Source organism: Varanus komodoensis, unplaced genomic scaffold, assembly GCF_004798865.1.
Source record: "Varanus komodoensis strain SLA01 unplaced genomic scaffold, ASM479886v1 scaffold80, whole genome shotgun sequence".
NCBI classification, from domain to species: Eukaryota; Metazoa; Chordata; class Lepidosauria; order Squamata; family Varanidae; genus Varanus; species Varanus komodoensis.
The window spans coordinates 2540241-2562768 of NW_025336482.1; the positions used below are offsets into that span (position 1 = coordinate 2540241).

Consider the following 22528-nt stretch of genomic DNA (forward strand, 5'->3'; position numbering starts at 1 on the left):
ACAGTCCATACAAGGAAAGAAAAAGAGAAATCATCTAGTTCTCTTGGCAGGAGGTTTGCAGAGAGAACATGTTGCTCTGTCTTGTTCTTTGCCTCCACACCCTTGCATTTTGCCAGCCTGAGAAAAGGAGGAACTAGGACACGCAGAAAGAGACAGCGTGGATGCTTGTCGTTCCCTGGCTGCCAGCCTCATTATACGAAGATTGCATGGCCTCCAGGAAGAACTCTTGCCTTGCAGAATAGCTCAGCTCACCTCTGAAGGGGACCCGGGGTGTGAATCCAGGATGCCCCCTACTAGTAAAGGTGGAGAGGGACTCCCACGCCTAAGCACAGTTGAACCCATCAGAAGGAGCTGTTCATGGGCCAGCCACCACCAGGTAGCGTCCCAGCTGGTGTCGTCACTCTTCCCCATTATCCCCCTTCCCGCTTGGGCATCCCCAGAGGCTTGTGAGCTTAAGTGGGAGGCAAGAGGAGGGCTCAGGAGATGATTCTGAGCTCCTTGACTGCTTATCTGGAAGCCTGCCGGACCAAATCGCGCTAGGGGGAGGGAAAGGGATCCCTGCCTAACGGTCCCTAGCAAGGACAGCAGCAGCAGCGACAAAATGGCTCATCCTGCTATTATGCAGAACAAGGCAGTTGCGTCAGGTGGCAGATGCTGGACGATGGCAGCAATTCAAGGCGTTGGTGATCACTTATAAAGCCCTAAACGGCTTGGGTCCTGGCTACCTGAAGGACCGCCTACGTCCATATATGCCCGCCTGCCCCCTGAGATCTGCGGGAGAGGCCCTTCTCCAGGAACCCTCCGTGAAGGAAATTAGGAGGGTGAGTACCCGGAGGAGGGCCTTCTCTGTGGTGGCCCCCAACCTATGGAATGCGCTCCCCAGAGAGGTCCGCCTGGCGCCGTCGTTACTTGTTTTTCGGCGCCAGGTGAAGACCTTTTTATTTAAATGTCATTTTAATTGTTAATATTATTTGCTTATTTTATCTGGCCAGGGCGACTTATTTTATATAGTTAATTTGTTGTATATTTGAATGTTTTATATTTTAATTTTATGTTGTGAGCCGCCCCGAGGCTTTGGCGAATGGGGCGACATAGAAATGTTTTAAATAAATAATAAATAAATAAACTGTGGGCAGTAAGAACTGTGTGCCAGGCAGCTTTCCTAGTGCCTTCTAGGCTGGCCCTGTTGCCTTCAGGTCTGGTGGAGGATGCTGTTCCATTTCCTTTACTGAAGACAGACTGAACTGCCAGTCAGGGGGCAATGCCCTCTTCTTTGCTTCTCCCACACTGGAGACATTCAAGAAGAAACTGGGCGGCCACCTGAGTGGGGTGGTGTGACTTGGTGTCCTGCAACAGCAGGGTTGGACTAGATGGCCTTCAGGACCCCTTCCAACTCCACTATTCTAGGATTCTATGTCTTGCACCAGCCCTTGGACCACAAAAATGTCTGTGGCAAGATCTGTGCACAGGGTCAAGGATGGCGTTCTCCTGGAAGAGAGTGCCAGCTGGAGGTGCCACATGGTCCGTGTAGCAGGGCTCCTGAATGGCCGCTTGCTTGACAGGCCGCAGAGGAGCAGGAGTCGTGTCCCTTTTGGCATCAGTCCCTGCCGGAGACACCTTCGCCCGATGCACAGCTGCCCGTCTCATTGCAGGCCACTGACCGGAGCTTTGTTGACCATTTTCTTTATCAGCTAGAAGGTTAATCTTGTTCTTGCACTGAAAAAGATTCTTCAGCCCAAAGTCTGGAGAGCTGCTGCAAGCGTCGATGGTCCAGTCCTAGTTGGACCAACCCTCTGATTTGTCTTAACAAGGGAAGTTCCGCCCTAAAGCTTGTAGTATGTTTTTATTTAAATAAAAAAAAATTCAACCTAAAGCTTGTGGGAGGTGACAAGCGTAGTAGGCGAGGTCCTTCCAGCAACTTGAACCCAGACCTTCTAAGTTTCCCTGGACTTTCCAGTCCTCCCTGGATATGCTTCTCTCACAGCATGAGAGAAAGCGTCATGGCAGAAACCGAGCCACCTTTGCTTTTCTTTAAGTTTCCAGTCCTCTTGAGGAGCCGGCATCTGTTGGCCAGTAAAGGAAAGGCACTCAGTCCGCTGTGAAGCCGAACTGTTTTCTAAGCCCACATTTCCCCGCAGGGTGTTCTCCAGATAATTCAGCCACGAGCTCCCAGTGCTCCTGAATGTTGACCCCAGGGCTGGGGCTGATAGGAGCTGAAGTCCGAAGAAACCGGAGGGCACGAAGCTGAGGAGGGCTGGACAGTGCTTTAAAGGTCCCACCTCTCCCTAGGCACCCCTCTTAGCTGGGAGGAGGAGGAACTGTAAACCCCTAGAAAGCCCCATGACTGGGGCATAGCTGGATGGGGATGATGGGAGTCACAGGGGAAGCTTGCACATGGGCTCAGCTTCTGTGTGCGTGCTGCATTTGCTTCCTTGCACACGCGTCCCCCTCCTTTCTTCCTCCTCACTGGCTCAGCACAACCTGGTTGCCGTGGACACCCCGGCCTGGTTCCCAGGCTCCCAGGTGCGCAGGGCGCTGCCCAGGGATGCTTACCTCGCCTGCGCCGAGTGCAGTTAACCCTGGAAGCACCGCTGCGCTGGAGGCCACAGCCTTTCCCTCTCCTGCAGCCAGGGAGACACCCTTGGCGAATTAAAGCCCCAGCAAGCGGTTGCCTGTGGGCCAAACTCCACTGCGGGAGGCGGCAGAGCATGTGCCCCCTGACACGGGGGCCCTGCCAAGCACCCCACAGGGTCGAGGGCTGTTTTGGCTCTGGGTCTGCTCAGGCGTCACCAGCAGCCCCTCTGCCCCATGGCGCAAAAGCCCCAGAACCCTCCGCAGAGGCCCCTGAGCTTCCCTGTGCGTGTCGCCACCACCAACCGAGGAAACGCACCATCCAGCACAGCAAAGCAAAGCTGTGCTTGTGCTCACATGCATGTCTGGATGCCAGCTTAGGAGGGGCGAGTGTGGCAGAAATCGCTGTATTTCGGCAGAGAGGGACAGGGAAACCTGCAAGCCGGCCCAGCTCGGCCAAGTGATGGTCTGGATGTGGACGCTGCAGCCAGGATGGGTTCCACCCACAAAAATTGCCCCCACCCCGGGTTCCTTCTGCCATTTGCACGAACCTCTTCTCTTTCGTGTGACATTGGCCCAAGTAATTATCAAACGGTTTTATCTTGGGACATGGCGGTGGGGTAGAAAGCTAAAAAGTGAAGACTACACTGGCAGGGGTGTGTTAATGGACAAGGTCTCTTCCAGCTGGAGTTTGACGGGACAGTCCTTCAAACCGAGGGTGGTCCCCTGTAAAAGAGGACATGCAGCCATCCTACACCCCTGCCGGGTCAGGTTCAGCAAAAGGTCACTTGAGCCAAGCTGGAATTTCGGCTGGGGATGTCACGGAATCTTCACAAACAGTTTGTGAGGTGTTTGCGGGGAGAGAGATTAACGTGTCTCAGTTTCCTAATTAAGCACCCAACATAGATCCTGCTTGGGATTTTTTTAACTGCATCTCATCAGCATGGAAAGTCTGAACCTGCCTGTCCAGCCCTGCAACCCATCCCAGCCCACTAATTATGGGGTTGGGGTTGTTTTTCTGCACAACACGGGGTGGAGCTTGGGAAGGCTCGATTAAGGACTCCGGAGTTCCTCGCGCTCCATCTCGCTGGGGCTGTGTGTCGAGGCTGGGTGGAAAACCACCAAATGACACATGCAGGAGGGGCGGGGGCTTCCCTCCCTGCCTCCCCACCTTCCTCAGAGGGATTTTTGCAGTATAAGGGCATGGGGTGGGGGGAACACCTTTCCTCCAAGGGAAGAAGAAGCATCCGCAGGCTTCCAGGGAGGACAAAAGGCCTAACCCAAGCCCTTGGTAGCGATTCCAATTCCACGCCTTTTCTCTCTCTCTCAACATGTAGAACATCCCCTGCACAATTCCACAGGAGCCCAGAAAAAACCCTGGCCTAGGTGGTCATTTAACTTCCCCCCACCTAGCACCCACACCTTTAAAACAAATCCACCATTGCACTGGAAGGAACAAATCCACCATTGCACTGGAAGGATCACCTTGCGTGTGGCTATACCTTCACCTGTTGAAAAAGACAAGCAGAGTTGAGGGCAAAGGCAGAAGCCCATCAAATTCCAGGGCATCGTGTTCATGCGTTCTCTTTTTCCAAGCCCGTTTTCATGTGTGGTGGGTATAAATGCACGTTTACTTCTGTATTTATCAGAAACATTTTTATATTAAGACAGTTTCCAGGCTGGGCTGCAAGAGATCTCAAAAATGATAGAAGAATAATGCAATCCTCAGCAGCCGTTGAAGGAAGCACAAACCACGTACCACCGGAATAACTTTAATGGCCTGTTCTGTTCTCTTCTAAGGAGCGCAGGATCACATCTGTGGTTCTCCCCTCTGGCACAGTAGACCTTCGCAATAACCCTGCAAGGTAGGCCAGGCTGAGAATTCTACTAGCTGTGGCTTTTGACTTGCTGCTGGGCAGCTGCAATCCCAGACAAGCACCACTGTTCTGGGCTTTGCAGTTCCCCGGGAATTGAGCTTCCGCCAGCTGGAACACCCCTTGGGCCAGAAAAGAGCTCACCCTGCTCCCTAGCACAGGCCCAACCGCTCTCACAGTCCCCACAAGAATGTTTCTGCGGCCTGGCACGCCTCTGCTTCGCATCTCCCCTGGAAGGCAGGGTGCACTTACTTTCCATGCCTCGGCCCTGGGTGTGTGCACTGCCTTGGAACGGAGCCGGTGGCAAAGGGCTTCTCCCACTGGCTGGCCCGCCAGCCTCCCGGCAGGATCTCGCACCCACCGTTTTCCCACGACCAGGTGCACCTGCAGGAGGGGAGAAAGCAGAGAGCAAGCCTGCGAGGGCCACAGGTGCCCTCCTGGCTGTTGGCTTCCCCTGCGTGGAGATGGTTTTCCATTCAGGACCATCAGAACGCAGGATGGCGCCAGACCCAAAGGGACTCTGGGGCCAGGGCTTGGGAGATCCGGGTTCAAGCCCCCACTCAGCCACGCCGCTCCCTAGCGGATCTCAGCCTCACCTACTTTTGGAGCAGAGCAGAACTCCGCAAGCTGCTTGGGCTCCTCGCGAGAGGAAAGGGGGGGATGCGGGCGCTGTGCAGCAGCAGTGAGGAAAGGCGCCACGGATTTCTCGGCGCTTGCCCCGCGGCCCGCCCGCACCGGGCCAGCGCCCTTCGTGGCTTGCAGGAGTGCACGGCGCTTTTTCGGCCGGGTCCCGTGAAACGTGGACTTTCAACTTTCCACAGTGAGGCGAGCGTCCTTTGCTAGTCTCACGAATCGGTCTCAATTCCAGCAAGGGCAAAGTACAAAAACTGGCAACGCAGCAAGAGGAAGGGGTCTCGGGGGACCCTCTTTTCTGGCCCGAGCCCGCTGCAGCAGACGCCCCGAGCGTCAGGGGGAGCTGAGGGGCAGATGGCCTCCCGCCAGGCTCGGGGGCGTCGCTGGGAAGAGCGGGTGGGCGGGCTCCGTGGCCTGGCCCTGCCTAGCAGCGCCCCCTCGCACCCTCTCTCTCTCGCACGAGGCGCCAGGCGCTTCTGCCGGGCGGGGGCTCCGCCGGCCCCGACATGCGGCTCCGCGACCCGGGCTGACGTCACCGGTGACGCGGCCCTCCGCCTCTGACGCGCCTTAACCCCCTACTCCCCGGTCGCTTCGCAGGACGTTGCGGGAGCCCGAGCGGGGCGCCTCTCGACGGCGGGGCGCTTGCCCGCCCCGCAGCAGCGCCCCCTGCGAGCGGCGCCTGGGCTCGCTGTTCCCTGGCCTCGGAGGAGGAGGAGGAGGAGGAGGAGGAGGAAGAGCAGCTGGGGAGGAGTGGGCCCGCAGCGGGTGCCTTCCCAGGGGCCTCGGATCCGCGTGCCCACCTGCCCGGCCTTGGCCTTCCAGGCACCAGCACGGGCGAAGCCTCCCGCTGCAAGGAGAATTGCCCCCGGCAGGGTTGCTCGGCCCGCACAGTGGCAGAAATGCACCCGGGGCCCCGCATTCAGGACTAGAGTGGGCTGCATCTTTTGAATGTCTGCCTGTCATGCATTCTTGGGCAGCGCAACAGAGAACTGCCTGGGAAGACCGGGCTCTTGAATGCTGCTGCAGGTTCCTTGTACGAAAAACATCAAGACACATACATAATGAAAAACAAAAGGGAATTCTAGTCCTCATGGGTTGAGAGGGAAGAATATCACGGATGAAAGTTTGCAGCTGGGTGAAAGACGTCAACTGAAGTTGCAAACTTACAAAGGCAGAAGGGCAATGTGGCTGGGTTCGGGACTGCAGCCATGGAATGCAAGGCACAACTCAAGCCCAAGATCCACAGCTAGGGATGATGGGAATTGCGGTCAAACACACCCCAGCAGTGCGGTTGGGGGAAAGCACTGTGTGGGACCTCTATTATAGCAGAAGTTCTGTCCTCTCTAGGATTACTCAGAGGGAGCCCTGCTGAGTGAGCCAGGGTTTGCCGGCCGGATCGCAGCCGTGGTTGGTTATTAAATGCAAGACCAGTTGGTGGGTCCACCTCACTGGGCAGGGCGTTCGGCGGGACCTGCTTCTGAAGGTTTCCCTGTCTCCACTGCCAGCCTGCTTGCTTGTCCAGCAGTCAAAGAGTTAAGCCCGGCACCACAGGATCCCTTTGGCAGGGGGGGGCCTGGTGGCATCTGACCTCAGCGGGCCAGAGGGACGCTCCCTGCCAGCGACTCCCAGAAGCCAGAGCAAGGACGGGCCTCCTCTCCTCTCCTCTCCTCGCCTGCCCCCAGTGCAGCGGGCCAAGGTGCCAACACCCGTGCCAGGCCGGGCTGCTTTTGCGTTGAATCTCTCTGGGCGCAGTGCCCGGCTGGTCCGGCCTTTTGCTCTCTTGCTCCTCCATGAGTTGGCCGACTTTCCCCTTTTTTCCCTTTGCCTGTTGCTTCTGGCCACGCTCCGGCGGCTTTGACAGCTGCACCGCAGGGCAGAGAAGCTCCGCCGCCAGACACCCCTTTGCCTCAGGCTGCAGAGGGGCAGGGAGCATCCAGCCGCATTCTCGCCTGCTGAAACGGGAAAGCAACACTTGGTGGCCGAGAGAACGGCCAGCGACCGTCTTCTGGGGAAGAAAAGTGAAGGGCCATAAGGGTCTGTTCACTGCCCAATAAGAGGGGGTCACTCAGTGGTTGGGAAAAAGTGCTTCAGAGACTGAGTAAAACTGGTTAAGGCCCTTCTATGGTTTGGCAATATCTTTAGAGGCTCTCTCAACATTTAAAGTCTAAAAAAATATATTGAAGAACTGCATTTCTGCTTTCAGCGGATACTTTTGCCTCCGCTGTTTTGTCTCAGGAACTGCCACTTTTGGCCTGAATTCCACCTGCTGGCATGCAGCCAGAGAGAGCATCTTCAAACCTGCAAGGGGCCCCTGAGCCGAAAAACTTCAGACACGCTGGATGTAAGCAGGGCTTCTTCCTCCATATGACCTGTGACAGGTTGCCTAGAAATTCTCCCGAGAGTCCAAGTGCTGTGGCCAAGGAGCAACCAGCCGGCCCTGTTTCCTCACTGCCCTCCCCACAGCCGAAGAGCAACAGGAATCGCCTGCCTGCGCACCGAGTCCTTGGCAGGCTGAACCCGGGACGTTGTATTCAGTCACGGGATTTGTGCCCAACTCCTCAGCCCCCAAAAGGGACACCCTGCCTCCCAAGGACTGAACTGAAGCTAAAATAGCCCGGGGTTTGCGCACGGCTCGCCTGCAGCTGGGATCCGTCCCCCGAGGGGGCCGGGGGAACGGACAGCCCCTCGCGCTTGGCCGGATGCCGCTTTCTCGGGTGCCTGGTCCCCCTCTCCTTGGTACAGGGGCCTCTGGCAGGGTGCCCAAGCATTGGGGTGGCTCCTCTGGGCGCTGCTCTGAATTTCCTTGCAGTGATTATCCACGCATGGAAATACAGCCCCCCTTTGTCTGCCCAGCACATCCCTATAATCGATCTGGTGTGAGGCAGCTGGGCCCCAAAGGAATGTGCTGGCGGATGGCGGCCCTGAACTCCTGGCCCTCTATTCTTTGTCTTCCCAAAATCCCTCTTGGGGAATGAGGGCAGCAGATGGTCACCGGGGAAGGCAGAAAGCACCAGCAGGACCTCCGCTCGTCAGCCCTGCCCCATAGCCAGCAAAAGACACATCTGCCCCCCAGCCAGCAGGCAGATGTCTGGCAGATCACGAAGAGTTTCCGTCGTGAGATTTGGCTGTCAGCAGATATGGTGATATGTCAGGGTTTTTATTCGTTTGCTGATTATTATAAAAAGATGGTCGGACTGCCTTTTGTTCCCCAAAGGGCATCTGAAAGGACACTGACAGCATAATTAAAAGCAATTGAGATATGGAATGAAGTCATCTTATAAAAGACATTGGGATGGAATTAGTCTAACTGTGTTCGGGAGGGAGTCCCATAGTTGTCCCAAAAATGGACAGTTTGCCATTCTGGGACATTTCTGCATCGCCGAATGCATCAAACAGGTACCTGCCCCCACTCAAGATCCCCCCCCCCGTTCTCCCCGAGGGGTTAGGACCTGGGGAGCTCCTTCGCCCAGGCGCTATGGGTCGTTGTCCAGTCTTGCCCAGTGGGGTCGGCTCAGACCCCGAAAGGCTCAGCCAGAGAGCAAGGAAGGCCTTCGAGAGCCCAGTTCCTTGCCGCTGTACCTTTTGGGATGAAACAGGCTGAAATCCAGCCCGGGGCAGCTCTCCTTCCTCAGCGTAATGGAAAGGGCTTTGTTGGTGGCGAGGGAGCTGTGAGGGAGCTGTTTGCACCTTCGCTTCAGAGCGCGGGAGAGTCCCTAGAAAACCGGCAGGCAGCCAAGCATCCCATCTGCTCTCGGTTAAGCCCCTTTCTTCCCCACCCCCCTCCAACAAGCCTCCCAGGGGAGCCCCTCCCTCTGCACCGCAAGCGCTGATAGGCTTCCGGACGGGTGTGGGGACTCCCACTGCAGGCACCCCATGCCAGATCTTCTGCTGCGATTACCCAAGTATTTAATTAGTGAAATGAAAGCCACAGAATGTGTAGCTCCCCTGGAGTTCTGCAGCTGTTGCGGGCATGCCCACCCTGACTGAAAGATGATGGGACTTGGAGTCCAAGCCCCGGGAGAGTATCAGGTTGGGAACGGGTGCTCTGTTGATTTGTTTTATCTCGTGCTGGCATCTTCCAGTGTTTCTCTAAGTGTACTTGGAATGTTTTCAAGGTGGGGAGAGCAGTCCTCTTCCCTCTCATTGCCCCCAGATCAGAGGGAAAACGGGAAGCCACTGATGTGTATTGGTGAGACTGGGGCTGGCGGTGACCCTCATTTCAGCAGCCTGCAAGAGAAGCACTGCAGACTTCTGCCTAACCAACCTACCTTGCAGGATCGTTGTGGGATGAAATGGAACGTGGATGCTGCCTCAGCCTCCTCACAAGGGGGAGGCCCAAAGGCAGGTTACAAAATGCAGAAATGAACAGCCATGGGAAATGGCAGAGCCCCATCCATGTCCCTGGAAAACCTGCCACAGCCCACCCATGGGGGATCCAGCAGGAAAAGGGGCGTGGAGACTGTGTTCCTGAGCCCAGGACAGGACGGCTGCGGTGCCACTGCAAAACGATGCCCAGGACAGGGAAGAAAGCAGCAGAAGTCTTGGGGCACAGCAGGGCACCAGTGCCCTGAAGCCACCCCGGGACAACTTTTTGCCTCTGAGGGCTGGTTGTGCCCTTGGATGGTGGGTTGGGGGGCACATGAGTGGCCCAAACAAGAGGGGGGCAGGCCATCCAGCAGTCAGCCAAGTGCTGGAGGTTGCCCATACATCCCCACTGCCAGCCGTTCTAGCAGGGTGCTAGCTTTGTTTTTCCTCTTCCCTCCCCATCCCCTTTCCTCACATGTCAGCTCCTATGAGATTGTCTTTCAATAAATACATGCACGCCCCATCTGCAGGTGGTGGAATCCCCTGATCTTCCCTCCCTGATGAGCACAACACACACTGAGCAAAGGAAAATGAGCAGTGGGGCACCACGTTGCTGTCTGGTCCAGAGGCCAGTGGGGTGATCAGGCCCATCCCCCAGCCAAGCTCTCAGCCCACCCAGGAAGAAAAGGTCATGCCTGACGCGGCCCCCCAAGTGGGCCTAGCCCTACAGGAAAGCAAGCCCCAGCCTTGTGCTAGCAACCCTCCTGCAAAGAGTGCACCAGGGGGCAGCTCGAGTCCCACCCGGGCCAGGTGGGGCGTGGCCCCACGACCATCCTGCACACGTGGAACTCCTGCCCGGGAGCCTAGCTGCGAATGTCACGCCCGCTGCAGCAGCTGGGAAGCACCCGCGGGAGCGCGTCTGCCTTCCCGGGCCAAGGTGCGTGTGCGGGCGGAGAGGCTGACACCGCCCCCTGCGGGGCCCCCGAGTCACACTGGGCCAATCAGAAGCGGTGCTGCGTGAGCCCCACCCTCCCCCCAGGGGCCCGCCTGACCACCCCTTTTCTATTCCCGTGGGGGGCTGGGGTCCCAGGTGGACATCTGGTCCCTCCCCTTTTCCCTCTAGAACCGACGGGGAGGGACTGGAGGAGGGAGAGCGCCACGTCCCGGGGGGCCACCGATGGAAGGGGCGTGAGCAGTGGCGGCACAGGCCCATCGCTGGCTGCACGTCGAGGCACATGGGACCTGGAGTGCCACAATGCCCGGATCTCACACACGCGGCCCTCCAGGGCAGGGTCTCTTTGGCTTCCCAGGTGTGCACTGAAACGGCAAAAGCCCTATGAAAGGTGCCCCCTTGGAGCCCTCCAGATGGGCTCGACTGCTATGCCCATGTGCCAGTATTATTTTATTTAAAGTTTTTATATGCCGTCCCCTTACTACATAGCCTCGGGACGGCTCATAGTACGATGGGAACTGTAGTCCGGCACACCAGGATGGCTCCAGGTCGGGAGCAGCTGATGCACGAACAGCAAACAAAACACGAACCAGCGTAAAGAAACACACAGGTAGACGCACTGTATTACTATTAATAATTTGAGCGACTGTGTCCGCCCCGCAACAGAAGCGCCCAGTCGAAGGAGCAGCCGCTCTCCCCGCACCTCCGCACGGGCTTTCTCTCCTGCTCGGGAAGCTCCTCGGGGCAGAGAGCTCCTCTTTTTACTCCCCGCCCCGCGGGTGTTTTCCTCCAGCGACCGGGGGGCAGCAAGAGCGCTCCCCCGCCCAGCGCAGGCGCCGCCCCCCCCCCCCGCGCCGCTCTGCAAGCCCCCCGGGGCGGAGCGCTCGCCGTGCCCTCGGCCTGCCCGTGCGGAGCGCGCGGCCCCGCCCCGCATGACATCAGCCCGAGAGGCCGCGCGCTGTTGTCCGCAGTTTACGCAGCCGGTCACCCCGACGACGCGGGCGCCGCGGCCGGCGGCCGGGGGAGTGGCCGCCTCGCCCCGCCCCTCCCGCCCCGCGCGCGCCCCGCCCGGGCGCCCGACGTCATCTGCAGCCAATGGGCGGCGCGCGCGGTGAGGTCATCGGCCCGACGGAGGGGATAAAGCGTCGGCGGCGCGGCGGGCGGGCGCTCCAGAGGCGCGCGGAAGCAGAGCCCGGCGCCGCCGGGCGGACAGGCGCGCAGCGGCAGGGGGAGGATCGCGCGCCCGGCTCCGCGCGGCCCCCGCGGCGACGCCCCCCGCCGCCCGCGGGGAGGAGGATGGACGTTCCCTTCTACCACGACGATGTGTTGATCGCGCTGGCGGCGGCGGCGGCGGCGGCGGCGGCGCCCTCCCCCGCGGGCGGCCCCTCCGGCAGCGCCCCCGCGCAGCCCTGCGCTGACGGCGGCCGCATGAAGAAGGACGGGCTCTCCCTGGCGCTGGGCGAGCTGAAGGCGCCCGCCGGCGCGCCCGCGCCCGCCCCCGGGGCCTCCTCGGCGCCGCCGGGCGACGGCGAGGGCCGGGCCCTGCTGGCCTCGCCGGACCTGGGCCTGCTCAAGCTGGCCTCGCCCGAGCTCGAGCGCCTGATCATCCAGTCCAACGGCCTGGTCACCACCACGCCGACCAGCGGCGGCGCGCACTTCCCCTTCCCCAAGGCCGGCGGCGGCGGCGCGGCGGCCGCGGCTGGCGGCGGCGGCGGCGGCAGTGCCGCCCCCGACGAGCAGGAGTTCGCCGCCGGCTTCGTCAAGGCGCTGGAGGACCTGCACTACCAGAGCCAGCAGCTGGGCGGCGGCGGCGGGGGCCCCGTCGGGGGCGAGCTGCCCCCGGCCGCCAGCCTGGCCCCGCCGGCGTCGCAGCCGCGGCCGCCCGCGCCGGTGGTGGAGCCGCCCGTGTACGCCAACCTGAGCACCTTCGCGGGCGCGTACGCGGCGGCCGAGGGCCCGTTCCAGGCGCACTCGCGGCTGCCGCCGCCGCCGCCGCCGCCGCCGCTGAAGGACGAGCCGCAGATCGTGCCGGAGGTGGCCAGCTTCGGCGACAGCAGCCCGCCGCTCTCGCCCATCGACATGGACACGCAGGAGCGCATCAAGGCCGAGCGCAAGCGGCTGCGCAACCGCATCGCCGCCTCCAAGTGCCGGCGGCGCAAGCTGGAGCGCATCTCGCGCCTGGAGGAGAAGGTGAGGAGCCTGAAGAGCCAGAACACGGAGCTGGCCTCGACGGCCAACCTGCTGCGCGAGCAGGTGGCCCAGCTGAAGCAGAAGGTGCTCAGCCACGTCAACAGCGGCTGCCAGCTGCTGCCCCACCAGCCGCCCGTGCCTGCCCCGCACCAGGTCCCAGCCTACTGACGGTCAGCCGCCCGGGCTCTCTGGCGGAGGAAGGACTGACTTCGGGCAGAGGGGCCGGCGGACGTGTCCGCAGCTGCAGAGGTTGGGTTCCCTCCCCGCCTTGGACTGACACCAGGGGAGCAGAGGAAGCGCGGGGCTGCCGGCGAGAACAGCAGATGTCGTGGTGGGAGAAGCCCCCAACCCTGGCCAAATGCAGGACAGAGGCCCCCTGCCAAGCTTTGGAACTCGGGGGGGGCGGGCCGGCGGGCGGGCAGGGGAGCCTGTGCGCCCCGATCGTGGCCTGTGACTTTGGGCTGCTTCGAGCCCTCCGAGGGCCCTGGGGACGCCAGGGTGGAGGGTGATGTTGCCCCAAGCCGTGTCCAGTCCCAGTTCTTTGGGATCTGGCCTGGGCAGCCTGCTGTTTCCCCCCTTCCCCACCCCACCTCTTTTCCAAGAACTATTTCCTTTCCTGTACCGTATTTATGTTAATATACAATCCCGCCCATCTCTTGTTTTGGGGGGCGGGGTTCTTACACTCTTGCCTTTGACTTTTGTGATATTTCTCTCGTCACATTCCACAGTGCAGTAAAGTCTGTGCAGGCGTTGGAAAATGCAAAACGAAGTCCGGTCTGGTTTTTTCTTTTCAAAAGTGGGGGTGGGCTGGGTGCTTTCTTTGAAGGGAGTTATCTGAACCCTAACCCACGCCCTCTGGTTCCATCCTGGGCACCAGAGCCCTAGAGAATGGCGGGGGGCGGGCACAGAAGACGGCCTGCATGTGCAGGACGGTGCACCCAAGCTGGCATTTGAGAGTTAGACAAAGGGCAGCGAAGTGTAATTAAAGTGACGGGTCCTGGACCAAGCCCCCTGTTAGGAGTAGTTGCGGCATCTGGGGCTGTTTAGTGTGGAGACACGGCAAGCCTGGCAGAGGGGCGCCAAGTCAAGTCGGGTGGGAGTCACTGTTCTTCCGCACGACGCTAGAAGCAGAAGCATGAAGCCAGTGGGTGGGAGAGTCAAGGCAGGGCAAAGACTGGCTGCTTGATGTGGTCTGGAACAAAACCGCTAATGGGCTTCCGCGCTGAGTTGGGAATCGGATACATTCACGGAGGAAGAGGAGGCTGGCCGGGGCTCTGGCTCTCTGTGCCAGTGCGCAGCATTGCTGAGGAACATGGGGGTGGGCGTGGGACCCCGTCCTGCCGCCTTGTGGCCCTGGGAAAATGAAGGCTGGCTCCAGCAGGTGCCTCAGCTGGGCGAGCTGTTGGCGGTGCGTTGTGTCCCCCACCGCTCCCCAGTTTTGTAGGGAGATGCCTGCCTGCCCCCCCCCCATCTGTGCCTGGGCACAGCTGGCCCTGGGGAGCTATAGGGCCCCTTGCGTGGGCAAGTGCCTTCCACACAGTGGCTTCAGACGGCATTCCGAAATGGGGCTGTGGCGTTACACTGCATATGCCATTTCTCCAGTTTATCCTCTGTTCCCAGAGCAGTGTGCCGGTGGCCCTTCGGGCATGGTTGCATTCCAACTCCCATCATCTGGTGTGTTCCACGACCGAGGGCAATGAGGGCTCCAATCCCAACAACCCAGCGCGCGTGGAATCTGCACCTGTGTGCTTTGAAGAACCTTGAAGCAGCCCTGCTCTTCGGCCACTTCAGCTGAAGCCCAGCACAGATGGGGGCGGCGGAGGCCTGGGGGGAGTCCTCAGCGCCCACTGCTCAGGGAAACAGGCCCCCCACTCCCAGGGGCCCAGAGCCAGCCCTAGCCTGGCTCCATGCACCTCTGAAAACGGCCTCAAATGTTAGCTGAGGTGATGGGCCATCTGGCAGAGAATTCCCTGCACTGCAGGGAGGGAATTGGGTTCAATTCTGGTGTGCTTTGCACCTCTGAGTCTTTCCGTGCCTTAGCCTCCTAGTGACCTAGTCCCCTGAGTTAAATAAAAAAATGTTAACACAGAGACTGGAGCAAACTTCCCCAGCTTGGGGCAATCCAGATGTTTTGCATTGCAGCTTTCATTGTTCCCAAGACCATCTGGAGGGTCCTGGGATCTGTTAAATAACACTAATATGACACACTTTGATGTGCGAAGCATTTGCACAGTATTCCAGCTGTTGAAGAATATTCAGCAACACTGAAAAATGTTTAATCCTATTTGAACAAGAAGTTCTTGCCTGATGCCAGAATGTTTGTTTATTTATTTCATTTTACTTCTGTGCTGCCCCATAACTTGAGGAACAAGAAAATGTTGTTCAGTAGCTTAGGGAGAGCTTTCCAGCTGTGGGCACCCATACCTTGGAGCAAGCTGGCCCTTTGAGAAGGGGCTTGGCTAATTAAGCTATTTGTATTCTGTTTAAAACCTTTCTCTCTTGTCTTTAGCTCACAAGAGTTCTAGGCAGCTCCAATTATAAATACAATGTAGTAATCATAATTTAAGACATAATGTAAAATACAAAATCTCAAACCTACTTCTGCAATCCAAAACTCAGGTTTTGTCAGGTCTGCAATCCAATTAAACACGGGCGGGGTTGACCAAGATAATGGGAGAGCAAGCAGACTAGTCCTTCCTGTGCTGCTTCATTAACATTAATTTGTTTGGGCCAAAAGGGAGGAAAAATGGTAAAACTCAGTTTGGCAAGCATTTTGCGGTCTGTTGTGCATGCTTGCAGCCCTCCAGATGTTTCCGTAGTCAGGTGTAGGAGCCCAAGACATCTGGAGTGATGGATGCAGGGAGCCAGCCCTTGTTCTAGGGGCTCACTTTTCCAGCCTACTGCTCCAGTGAGCCCCCACTGGGAGACGAAGGGACCTTCTGCAGAGACGGGGTGAGCAGAAAGTCAGTCGGCTGATGGGAAGATGATGGGAGTCGCTAATGAATTTTGGTCTGATCCAGCACTGGGCTTAGGCTTCTGAGGTGCATCCCTGTGCCGACCTGAACCTCCATGGAGATAGGCAGTCTACCTGAGTGCTGGAAAGGAGTGGGATCACACAGGGATTGCCTTGCCCAAGCTTTCCGAACGTCTTTTCCTTGCATCAGGCCCAGAATGCCGAACTAGTTGGTGGCTATCTCTCTGCTCTGCTCCAGCTGAATCCCATTTCTTCACATCTTTTCATTTAACTCGGGAAGGAAGGCAGCCGGTCAGAGGACAAGCTAGAGCACAGCCCGGCAGGCCTAGCTGGCTGATATGAAGGTGGAAGGCCTCTCCTAAATGGGCGGCAGCTTTTGTGATTGCCAAATAAAACACATAATTAACAAGAGTGCTCTTCTGACTGATGGCTTGGGGAGCTGTCCCAGCTTGGCTGGACCCCTTCCCCAAGGCACTGTCTCCCCTCCGGCTGTCACATCCAAGGCGGGGGCATTTGGTCTATTGCAGGAATATCTCCAGGGACATTTGATCCTAGATAGCCGGGATTCTGGTCCAAAAACTGAAGCCAGAATAAATGGGTTAGCCTTGAAAATGCACCAAGGGTCTGCATTTTAATATTTTTGGCTAGCTTTTCTGCCCCCTTCCCCAAAAGTCTTCAAAACAGCAGTGCAAATCTGTGTGTGTTTTAATGGGGAAATGCCCTCTTCCGCATGATTAATCAGAACAACATCCTATAATCCAGTGTGTGATTAAAGAGAAAAAGTCCTACAGGCATTATTTCAGATTGCTTGTGGCTGCTTTCCTTAAGTTCTCTCAAGATCCTAACTTGCAGGGAGTGGGGGGAGCAAGAGAGTGGCTGGCTCCCACACCAGCTAAATCTGTAGGGCAGCTAACAACAGGAGTAATCTATCTGAACACTGGGTCCCTGGCAGTTCAAACCTGGAACAATTTGTTCATTTACAGAAATACTCCACTCATCAGCCCACAAAAGTTCCCCAAGTTGTTTGTAAAGACTAGCAAAAAGAAGTCTTTGGTCTCAGGTTATAGTCTAAATGCACAGATCCAAGAGGAAAAGCAATTGGGAGGGAAGAGGAAAAATACTGAACAATTGTTCTCCCCTCCTACTTTCCTACCTTCTCTTCATTTCTTACAGAATTGAATGTGTTGCTAAGTTTTATAAAGTGACTCTGTATTTATTTTTTGACTTCCCTCCCTTCTCATACCAAAGCAAAACAATTCTTTCCCAGGATGACTTATAATAAAATGGAACATTACAGCAAAAAGATAACAAAGAGCAAGAATGGCAACTTTGGAGATAAATTCCAAAGGCTTTGTTTTTGTTTTGTTTTGCTTATGGGATTTCTCTCCTGCCCTTCTAAACCTCACTCCAGGCATCTGAGAAACATCCGAACGGCGGAGAGCAAAAACAGCCCTTGGCCAGACAGGGCTGCTTACAGCCTGCAGTGCCCAGAGTAGGGTGGCCAGATGCCCACTCTGTGGAGGGCAGTCCTCTATTGAGAAGAGCTGTGTTGGAAGGTGTGTGCTGCTTGATCCGCTGTCCAGGCCAGGTCTGCCCCTCAGCACCCAGGACGGGGAAGCTCCCTCCTTGCACCGCAGACGGGTCTTCCCAAGTCCCAGGCTGCCTTTCCACTGATTCAGGGAGATGCTCTCCCTTTCCTCTGCCTGCTCCCCCCCCCGCCACGACCTGTGTGGCTTCCCCCGTGGCCACGGGCAGGAAGATGTGGCCAGGTAGGGGCCACCTTTCCTGGGAATGCAGAGGGGAGGCATGTGTCAGACGCAGGGTGGAGGCCGTCACCCTCCTCTGGGTCACTCCGAGCGGCACTTTAAACCAAAACCAGATGGGGCGAAGGCTGCCAATTTCTCAGGGTGGGGACAATATTTTGTGGTCGTTTGCCAAGGGCAAGGGAGGGAAGCAAACAGAACGCCGTGCTGTTGCTAAGGGGGGTGAGGTGCTGTTGTCTAAACATCAGCCGGGCAGGGTCTTCCAGCCCCAGGGATGGATTCGGTTTCGGAGAAACTCTCGGGCCGCAAGAACCGGGATGCAAAACCCAGCCCCTGGTCTGTCCCAGCTGGCACTGAGCTGCTGGGGGCAGCCCAGCTGCCAGAGGAGGGAGAACGAAGGTCCTGGAAGCACTGGGGCAGCTGGGGAAGGAGGGCAGTGCAGGATAAATAAGGATGCAAAATAAATAAGGATGCAAAATAAAATCGTGGCTGTGCTGAAAATCCTGCTTCTGTTTAAAAACAGCAGCAACAGATGAATTTTCTTACCCTCACATGCCACTCCCATCATCCCTAGCCAGCAAGGCCATCATTCGCAACCCTCTCCCCGCATGCCGTCTTAGTCAGGGGCTGAAAGTATGGTAAAGTTGCTGCCAGGCAGGCCTTGGAGGGGAGCTGGTCCCATTGTGTGTGGGCCACCCCGGAGAAGGCCCTGCTCCACTCAGGGCAGGCCCATGACCACCAACGCCGCCGTCTGGGGAAGACCCCAGATGCTGGGTGTAGCATCTGGCCCGCTTGCAGTCAGGGGAGGCGGCTGATCAGGTATTGTGGACCCGGGCTCCGTGGGGCTTCATCCCCCGACTCAGTACAAGGAAGCCGTTGGCAAGTGTCGTGGCCAAGGTTTGGCCAGTGCTGGAGGGAGCGAAGCTGCTGTCCAGCAGGAGAAGGCAGGGCAAGCCAAAGGTGGGGGGCATTGCCTGTGCCACCTTCACGCAGGATGCAGCCAATTGCGGGGGGGGGGGGGGGTTAGGGCTAGGCCCCTGTCGGAAATGTGATATTGGAAAGGTGTGGGGCCCTGAGATGGAATCCTATATCTGGTTCTGGGCACCAAGATATAAGAAAGCTGCAGGTAAATTAGAAAGGGTCCAGCAGAGAGCATAAAAAATGAGCCAGGGCTTGCAAACTGCCCTGTGAGGGACTGACAGGACTCCTGCAAAGAGGGGGCTGATATCAGGGAAGGTGGGGGGAAGGAGGAGGCTGCGGACCCAAGGAAAGGAAGCGGTGGGAAGGAGCTGAGGTGCATGTGCACCCATGCTAGGAGCAGGGGAAACCAGCGGGAAGAGCTGGAAGCTCTCCTGGGAATGGGAGGGTCTGACCTGGTGGGGATCACGGAAACCTGGTGGGATGAAAGGCAAGGCTGGAATGTGAACCTGGAGGGGTATCACCTGTTTAGAAAGGACAGGAAGGGGAAGAGGGAGGGGGCGTAGTGTTATATGTCAGGGAAGGGATAGGAAGCAGTTTTAGGGGTTTTGACAGGGGGAGGGACCTGACAGTGGGGGTATGTTGTTGCCCTCCAGGTCAACTTGAGCCCCTGGATGATGGCCTGACAGGCCAGATTCTAAGGATATCTCAAGGGAGAGACACAGTAATTATGGGAGATTTCAGTCTCCCGGATATTAGTCTCCCAACAGGGGGGGAACATGCTTGACTTGGTCTTGACCAACAGGGAGGAGCTGATAGGTGAAGTACAGATTAGGGGAGCTCTGGATGCAAGTGATCACTCCATACTTTGCTTTGAGATCAGGGGACTGGGGCCACGCAGCAGGTCGAGCTCTAGAAGCTGGGACTTCAAGGGGGCCAACTTTGGCCATTGAAGGCCAGACTGGGGAAAGTCTCCTGGGACGGGTTACTGGGAGGCAAGGGAGTTGAGGAGGGGTGGATGGCACTGAAGAGGGAGGTTTTGGGGGCACAAGCCTGACGATACCTCTAGTCAGTAAGGTGGGGAGGCGGAGGAGAGTGCCGCCATGGATGAGAAAGGAGGCGGTTAGAGGGAATAGACGCAAGAGGAGCCTCCGCAGGAAATGGGCACTGGGGCAAAGAGACAAAAAGGTATACCGGGAGGAGGAGGCCCATTGCAGAAGGATTCTTCGCAAGGCGAAGGCTGATTATGAGCTGAGACTTGCCAAGAATATCAAGAGCAACAAAAAGGGCTTCTCTCAGCATGTAAACAGGAAGAGGAAGGGGAGACAAGTGGTGGGATCACGAAATAAGGAGGAAGGAGATCCAGTGACTGATATGAGGGAACAGGCACAGATGCTAAATGACTATTTTGTCTCTGTGTTCTCCCCAAAGCAGGACGGGGGAGATCCACATAGGAGATCAGATGAGGCTGGGGACTTAGGGGCACAGATTGGAGTCACCACCCTAGAAGTTGAGGGGCTCCTCAGGGCATTGGACATTACAAAGGCGTCAGGCCCTGACGGGTTACACCCGAGAGTATTTAGGCAGTTGGCAGGGGTTCTCTCACGCCCGCTGGCCTCCATTTTTGAGACCTCGTGGAGAACGGGTGAAGTTCCAGAGGGCTGGAGGGTGGCGTCAGTGGTCCCAAGTTTCAAAAAGGGTAGTAGAGGGGACATGCGGAATTACAGACCAGTTAGCCTTACGTCCATTGTAGGAAAAACAATGGAAAGACTCATAATAGCGAAAGATTGAGTAACCCTAGATAGAGAAGGGAGGTTAGTGGCCACATAACACAACTTCCACAAAAACAGGTCCTGCCAGACAAACCTTGTGCAATTCAATGACAAAGTTTCGATGTGGCTGGATGGAGGGGACGCGGTGGATGATGGTTTATCTGGATCTCACCAAGGCCTTTGACAAAGTGCCCCATGATATTCTGGTTGAGAAACTAAGGAGTTTTGGGATAGACCAATGCACTGCCTGATGGATTAGGGCATGGCTGACAAACCAAAAGCAGAGGGTAACTATTATGGGGCATCATCAGGATGGCGGCCAGTGACAAGCAGGGTCCCCCAGGGCTCTGTCCTGGGGCCAATCCTGTTTAATCTTTTCATAAATGACATGGAAGAAGGGGTGAACAGTCTGCTGATCAAATTCGCAGATGACACTAAAACTGGAGCAGTGGCCACAACTGAGGAGCAGGTACTCTGGATCCAAAAGGATCTGGACAGACTATGGAAGTGGGCAGGAGACAACAGGATGGCGTTCAATGTGGATAAGTGCAAGGTCTTCAACTTGGGGCACAGGAATGGGTGTCATAAGTACGGGTTAGGGGACAAGCGGCTGGAGAGCAGCACTTGTGAAAGGGACCTCGGGGTGCTGGTTCACTGCAGGCTAAACATGAGCCAGAACGCCACCCTTGGTTGCATAGCCTGAAGTGTGGCTTCAAGATCAAGAGAGGTGTTACTGCTACTCTATATGACTCGGGTGCACCTGCAACTGGAGTATTGTGCTCAGTTTGGGCCCCTCGTTACAGGAAGGATGTAGCCAGGTTAGAGTCAGTGCAGCGTAGGGCCACAAGGTTGGTGGCCGGTTTGCAGGGGATGCCGTATGAGGCAAGACTGAGGGAACTGGGCCTCTTCAGCCTGGAGAAGGGGAGGCTCAGAAGGGATGAAGTAGGTACATGAGGGGGGTGTCACATGGAGATGGGTAGAGACCTGTTCTCCCCTGCAGAGGAAGGCAGGATGTGCTCCAATGGAGCAAAGCTCAGGGAACCAAGGTCCCATTTAGATGCCAGGAAGCACTTCCTGACAGTCAGGACCCCGAGGGTGTGGAATGGGCTTCCATGGGAGGTGGCTGAGACCCCATCGGTGAGGGTGTTCAAGGATAGGCTGGACATGTACATGGTGACACGTCGTGAGCGGAGCCGGCTGGAGCCAGGAGTCAGACTAGATGGCCCATAAGACCCCTTCTGACTCACTCTGTTTCTATGGTTCTCTGTTTCTATGTTTCTAACTGGGCAAGTTCAGCCTTGAGAAGAGAAGACTGAGGTTTGGAAACGCTGCCGTATAAGGAGAGACAGAGAGAACTGGTCATGTTCAGCCTTGAGAAGAAAACAATGAGATGGGACATGATATCCTTGATCCCAAAGGCTATAACAAAGAGGAAGATCAAGGTCTCCTCTTGCTGATACCGGAGTGATACAAGAATAATCAGCTCAAGCTGCAACAACTCAGATTGAAGCTAGATACCAGGAAAAGCTTTGTCACTGTCAGAGCAATGCAGCAGTGGAACCAGCCGCCTAGAGAGGGGGTGGGCTCCCCCACATTGAAGATATTCAGTGAGAAACTGGACATCCATCTGAGGGGGATGGGGAAACTGGTATTGTGCAACAGCAGGGGCTGGACCCGGTGACTCCTTCCCACTCTACTTTTCCATGAGCCTATGTTTGAAGGGGTTGGGCACGATGGCCTTCATGGCCCCTTCCAACTCCACCATTGCATGATCCTATGATCCAGGGGGTTGGCAATATGGCCCTTGGGGCCCTGTTGCTGTTCCGTGAGTCTATTATCCAGGGGGTTGGCCTTGATGACCTTCATGGCCCCTTCCAACTCCAGTATTGCATCACTCTGCCAACAAAAGTGCATTTAGTCAAGGCGATGGTTTTCCCAGTTACAATGTATGGCTGTGAAAGCTGGACCATAAGGAAGGCTGAGCGCCAAAGGATTGAGGCCTTTGGATTGTGGCGCTGGAGGAGACTCTGCGAGTCCCTTGGACCACAAGGCGATCAAACCGGTCAGTCCTGGAGGAGATCAACCCTGACTGCTCTTTAGAAGGCCAGGTCCTGAAGATGAAGCTCAAATACTTTGGCCACCTGATGAGAAGGACGGACTCCCTGGAGAAGAGCCTGATGCTGGGAAGGATTGAGGGCAAGAGAAGGAGGGGACGGCAGAGGACGAGGGGGCTGGATGGGTCACTGGGGCAGTTTGTGTGAGCTTGAGTGGACTCCAGGGATGGTGGGGGACAGGAAGGCCTGGGGGAAGTTTGTCCATGGGGTGGCGACGGGTTGGACGCGACTTCGCGACTAACAACAACAAATGATCCAGGGGTTTGGCCCTCATGGCCCCTTCCAACTCCACTATTTCATGATCCTGTGATCGAGGGAGTTGGCCCTGATGGCTTTCATGGCCGCTTCGAACTCCACTTCTCCATGATCGTATAGCTCCTAGGTATGTTGAAATGCTCAAATTGCTTGGTGGCTACTTGTCTCAGAAACGTTCTGAGATTTTACTTCCCTCAGCTCTCTGCT

General features: G+C 57.0%; 1 protein-coding gene across 1 annotated transcript; it reads left to right on the forward strand.

Moving 5' to 3' along the window:
* The first annotated feature begins 11602 nt into the window (after positions 1-11602).
* On the forward strand, positions 11603-13290 carry JUND (JunD proto-oncogene, AP-1 transcription factor subunit). The gene has a single exon (XM_044455932.1). The coding sequence runs from the start codon at positions 11632-11634 to the stop codon at positions 12691-12693; it is 1062 nt and encodes a 353-aa protein (XP_044311867.1). The 5' UTR covers positions 11603-11631; the 3' UTR covers positions 12694-13290.
* The last annotated feature ends 9238 nt before the right edge of the window (positions 13291-22528 follow it).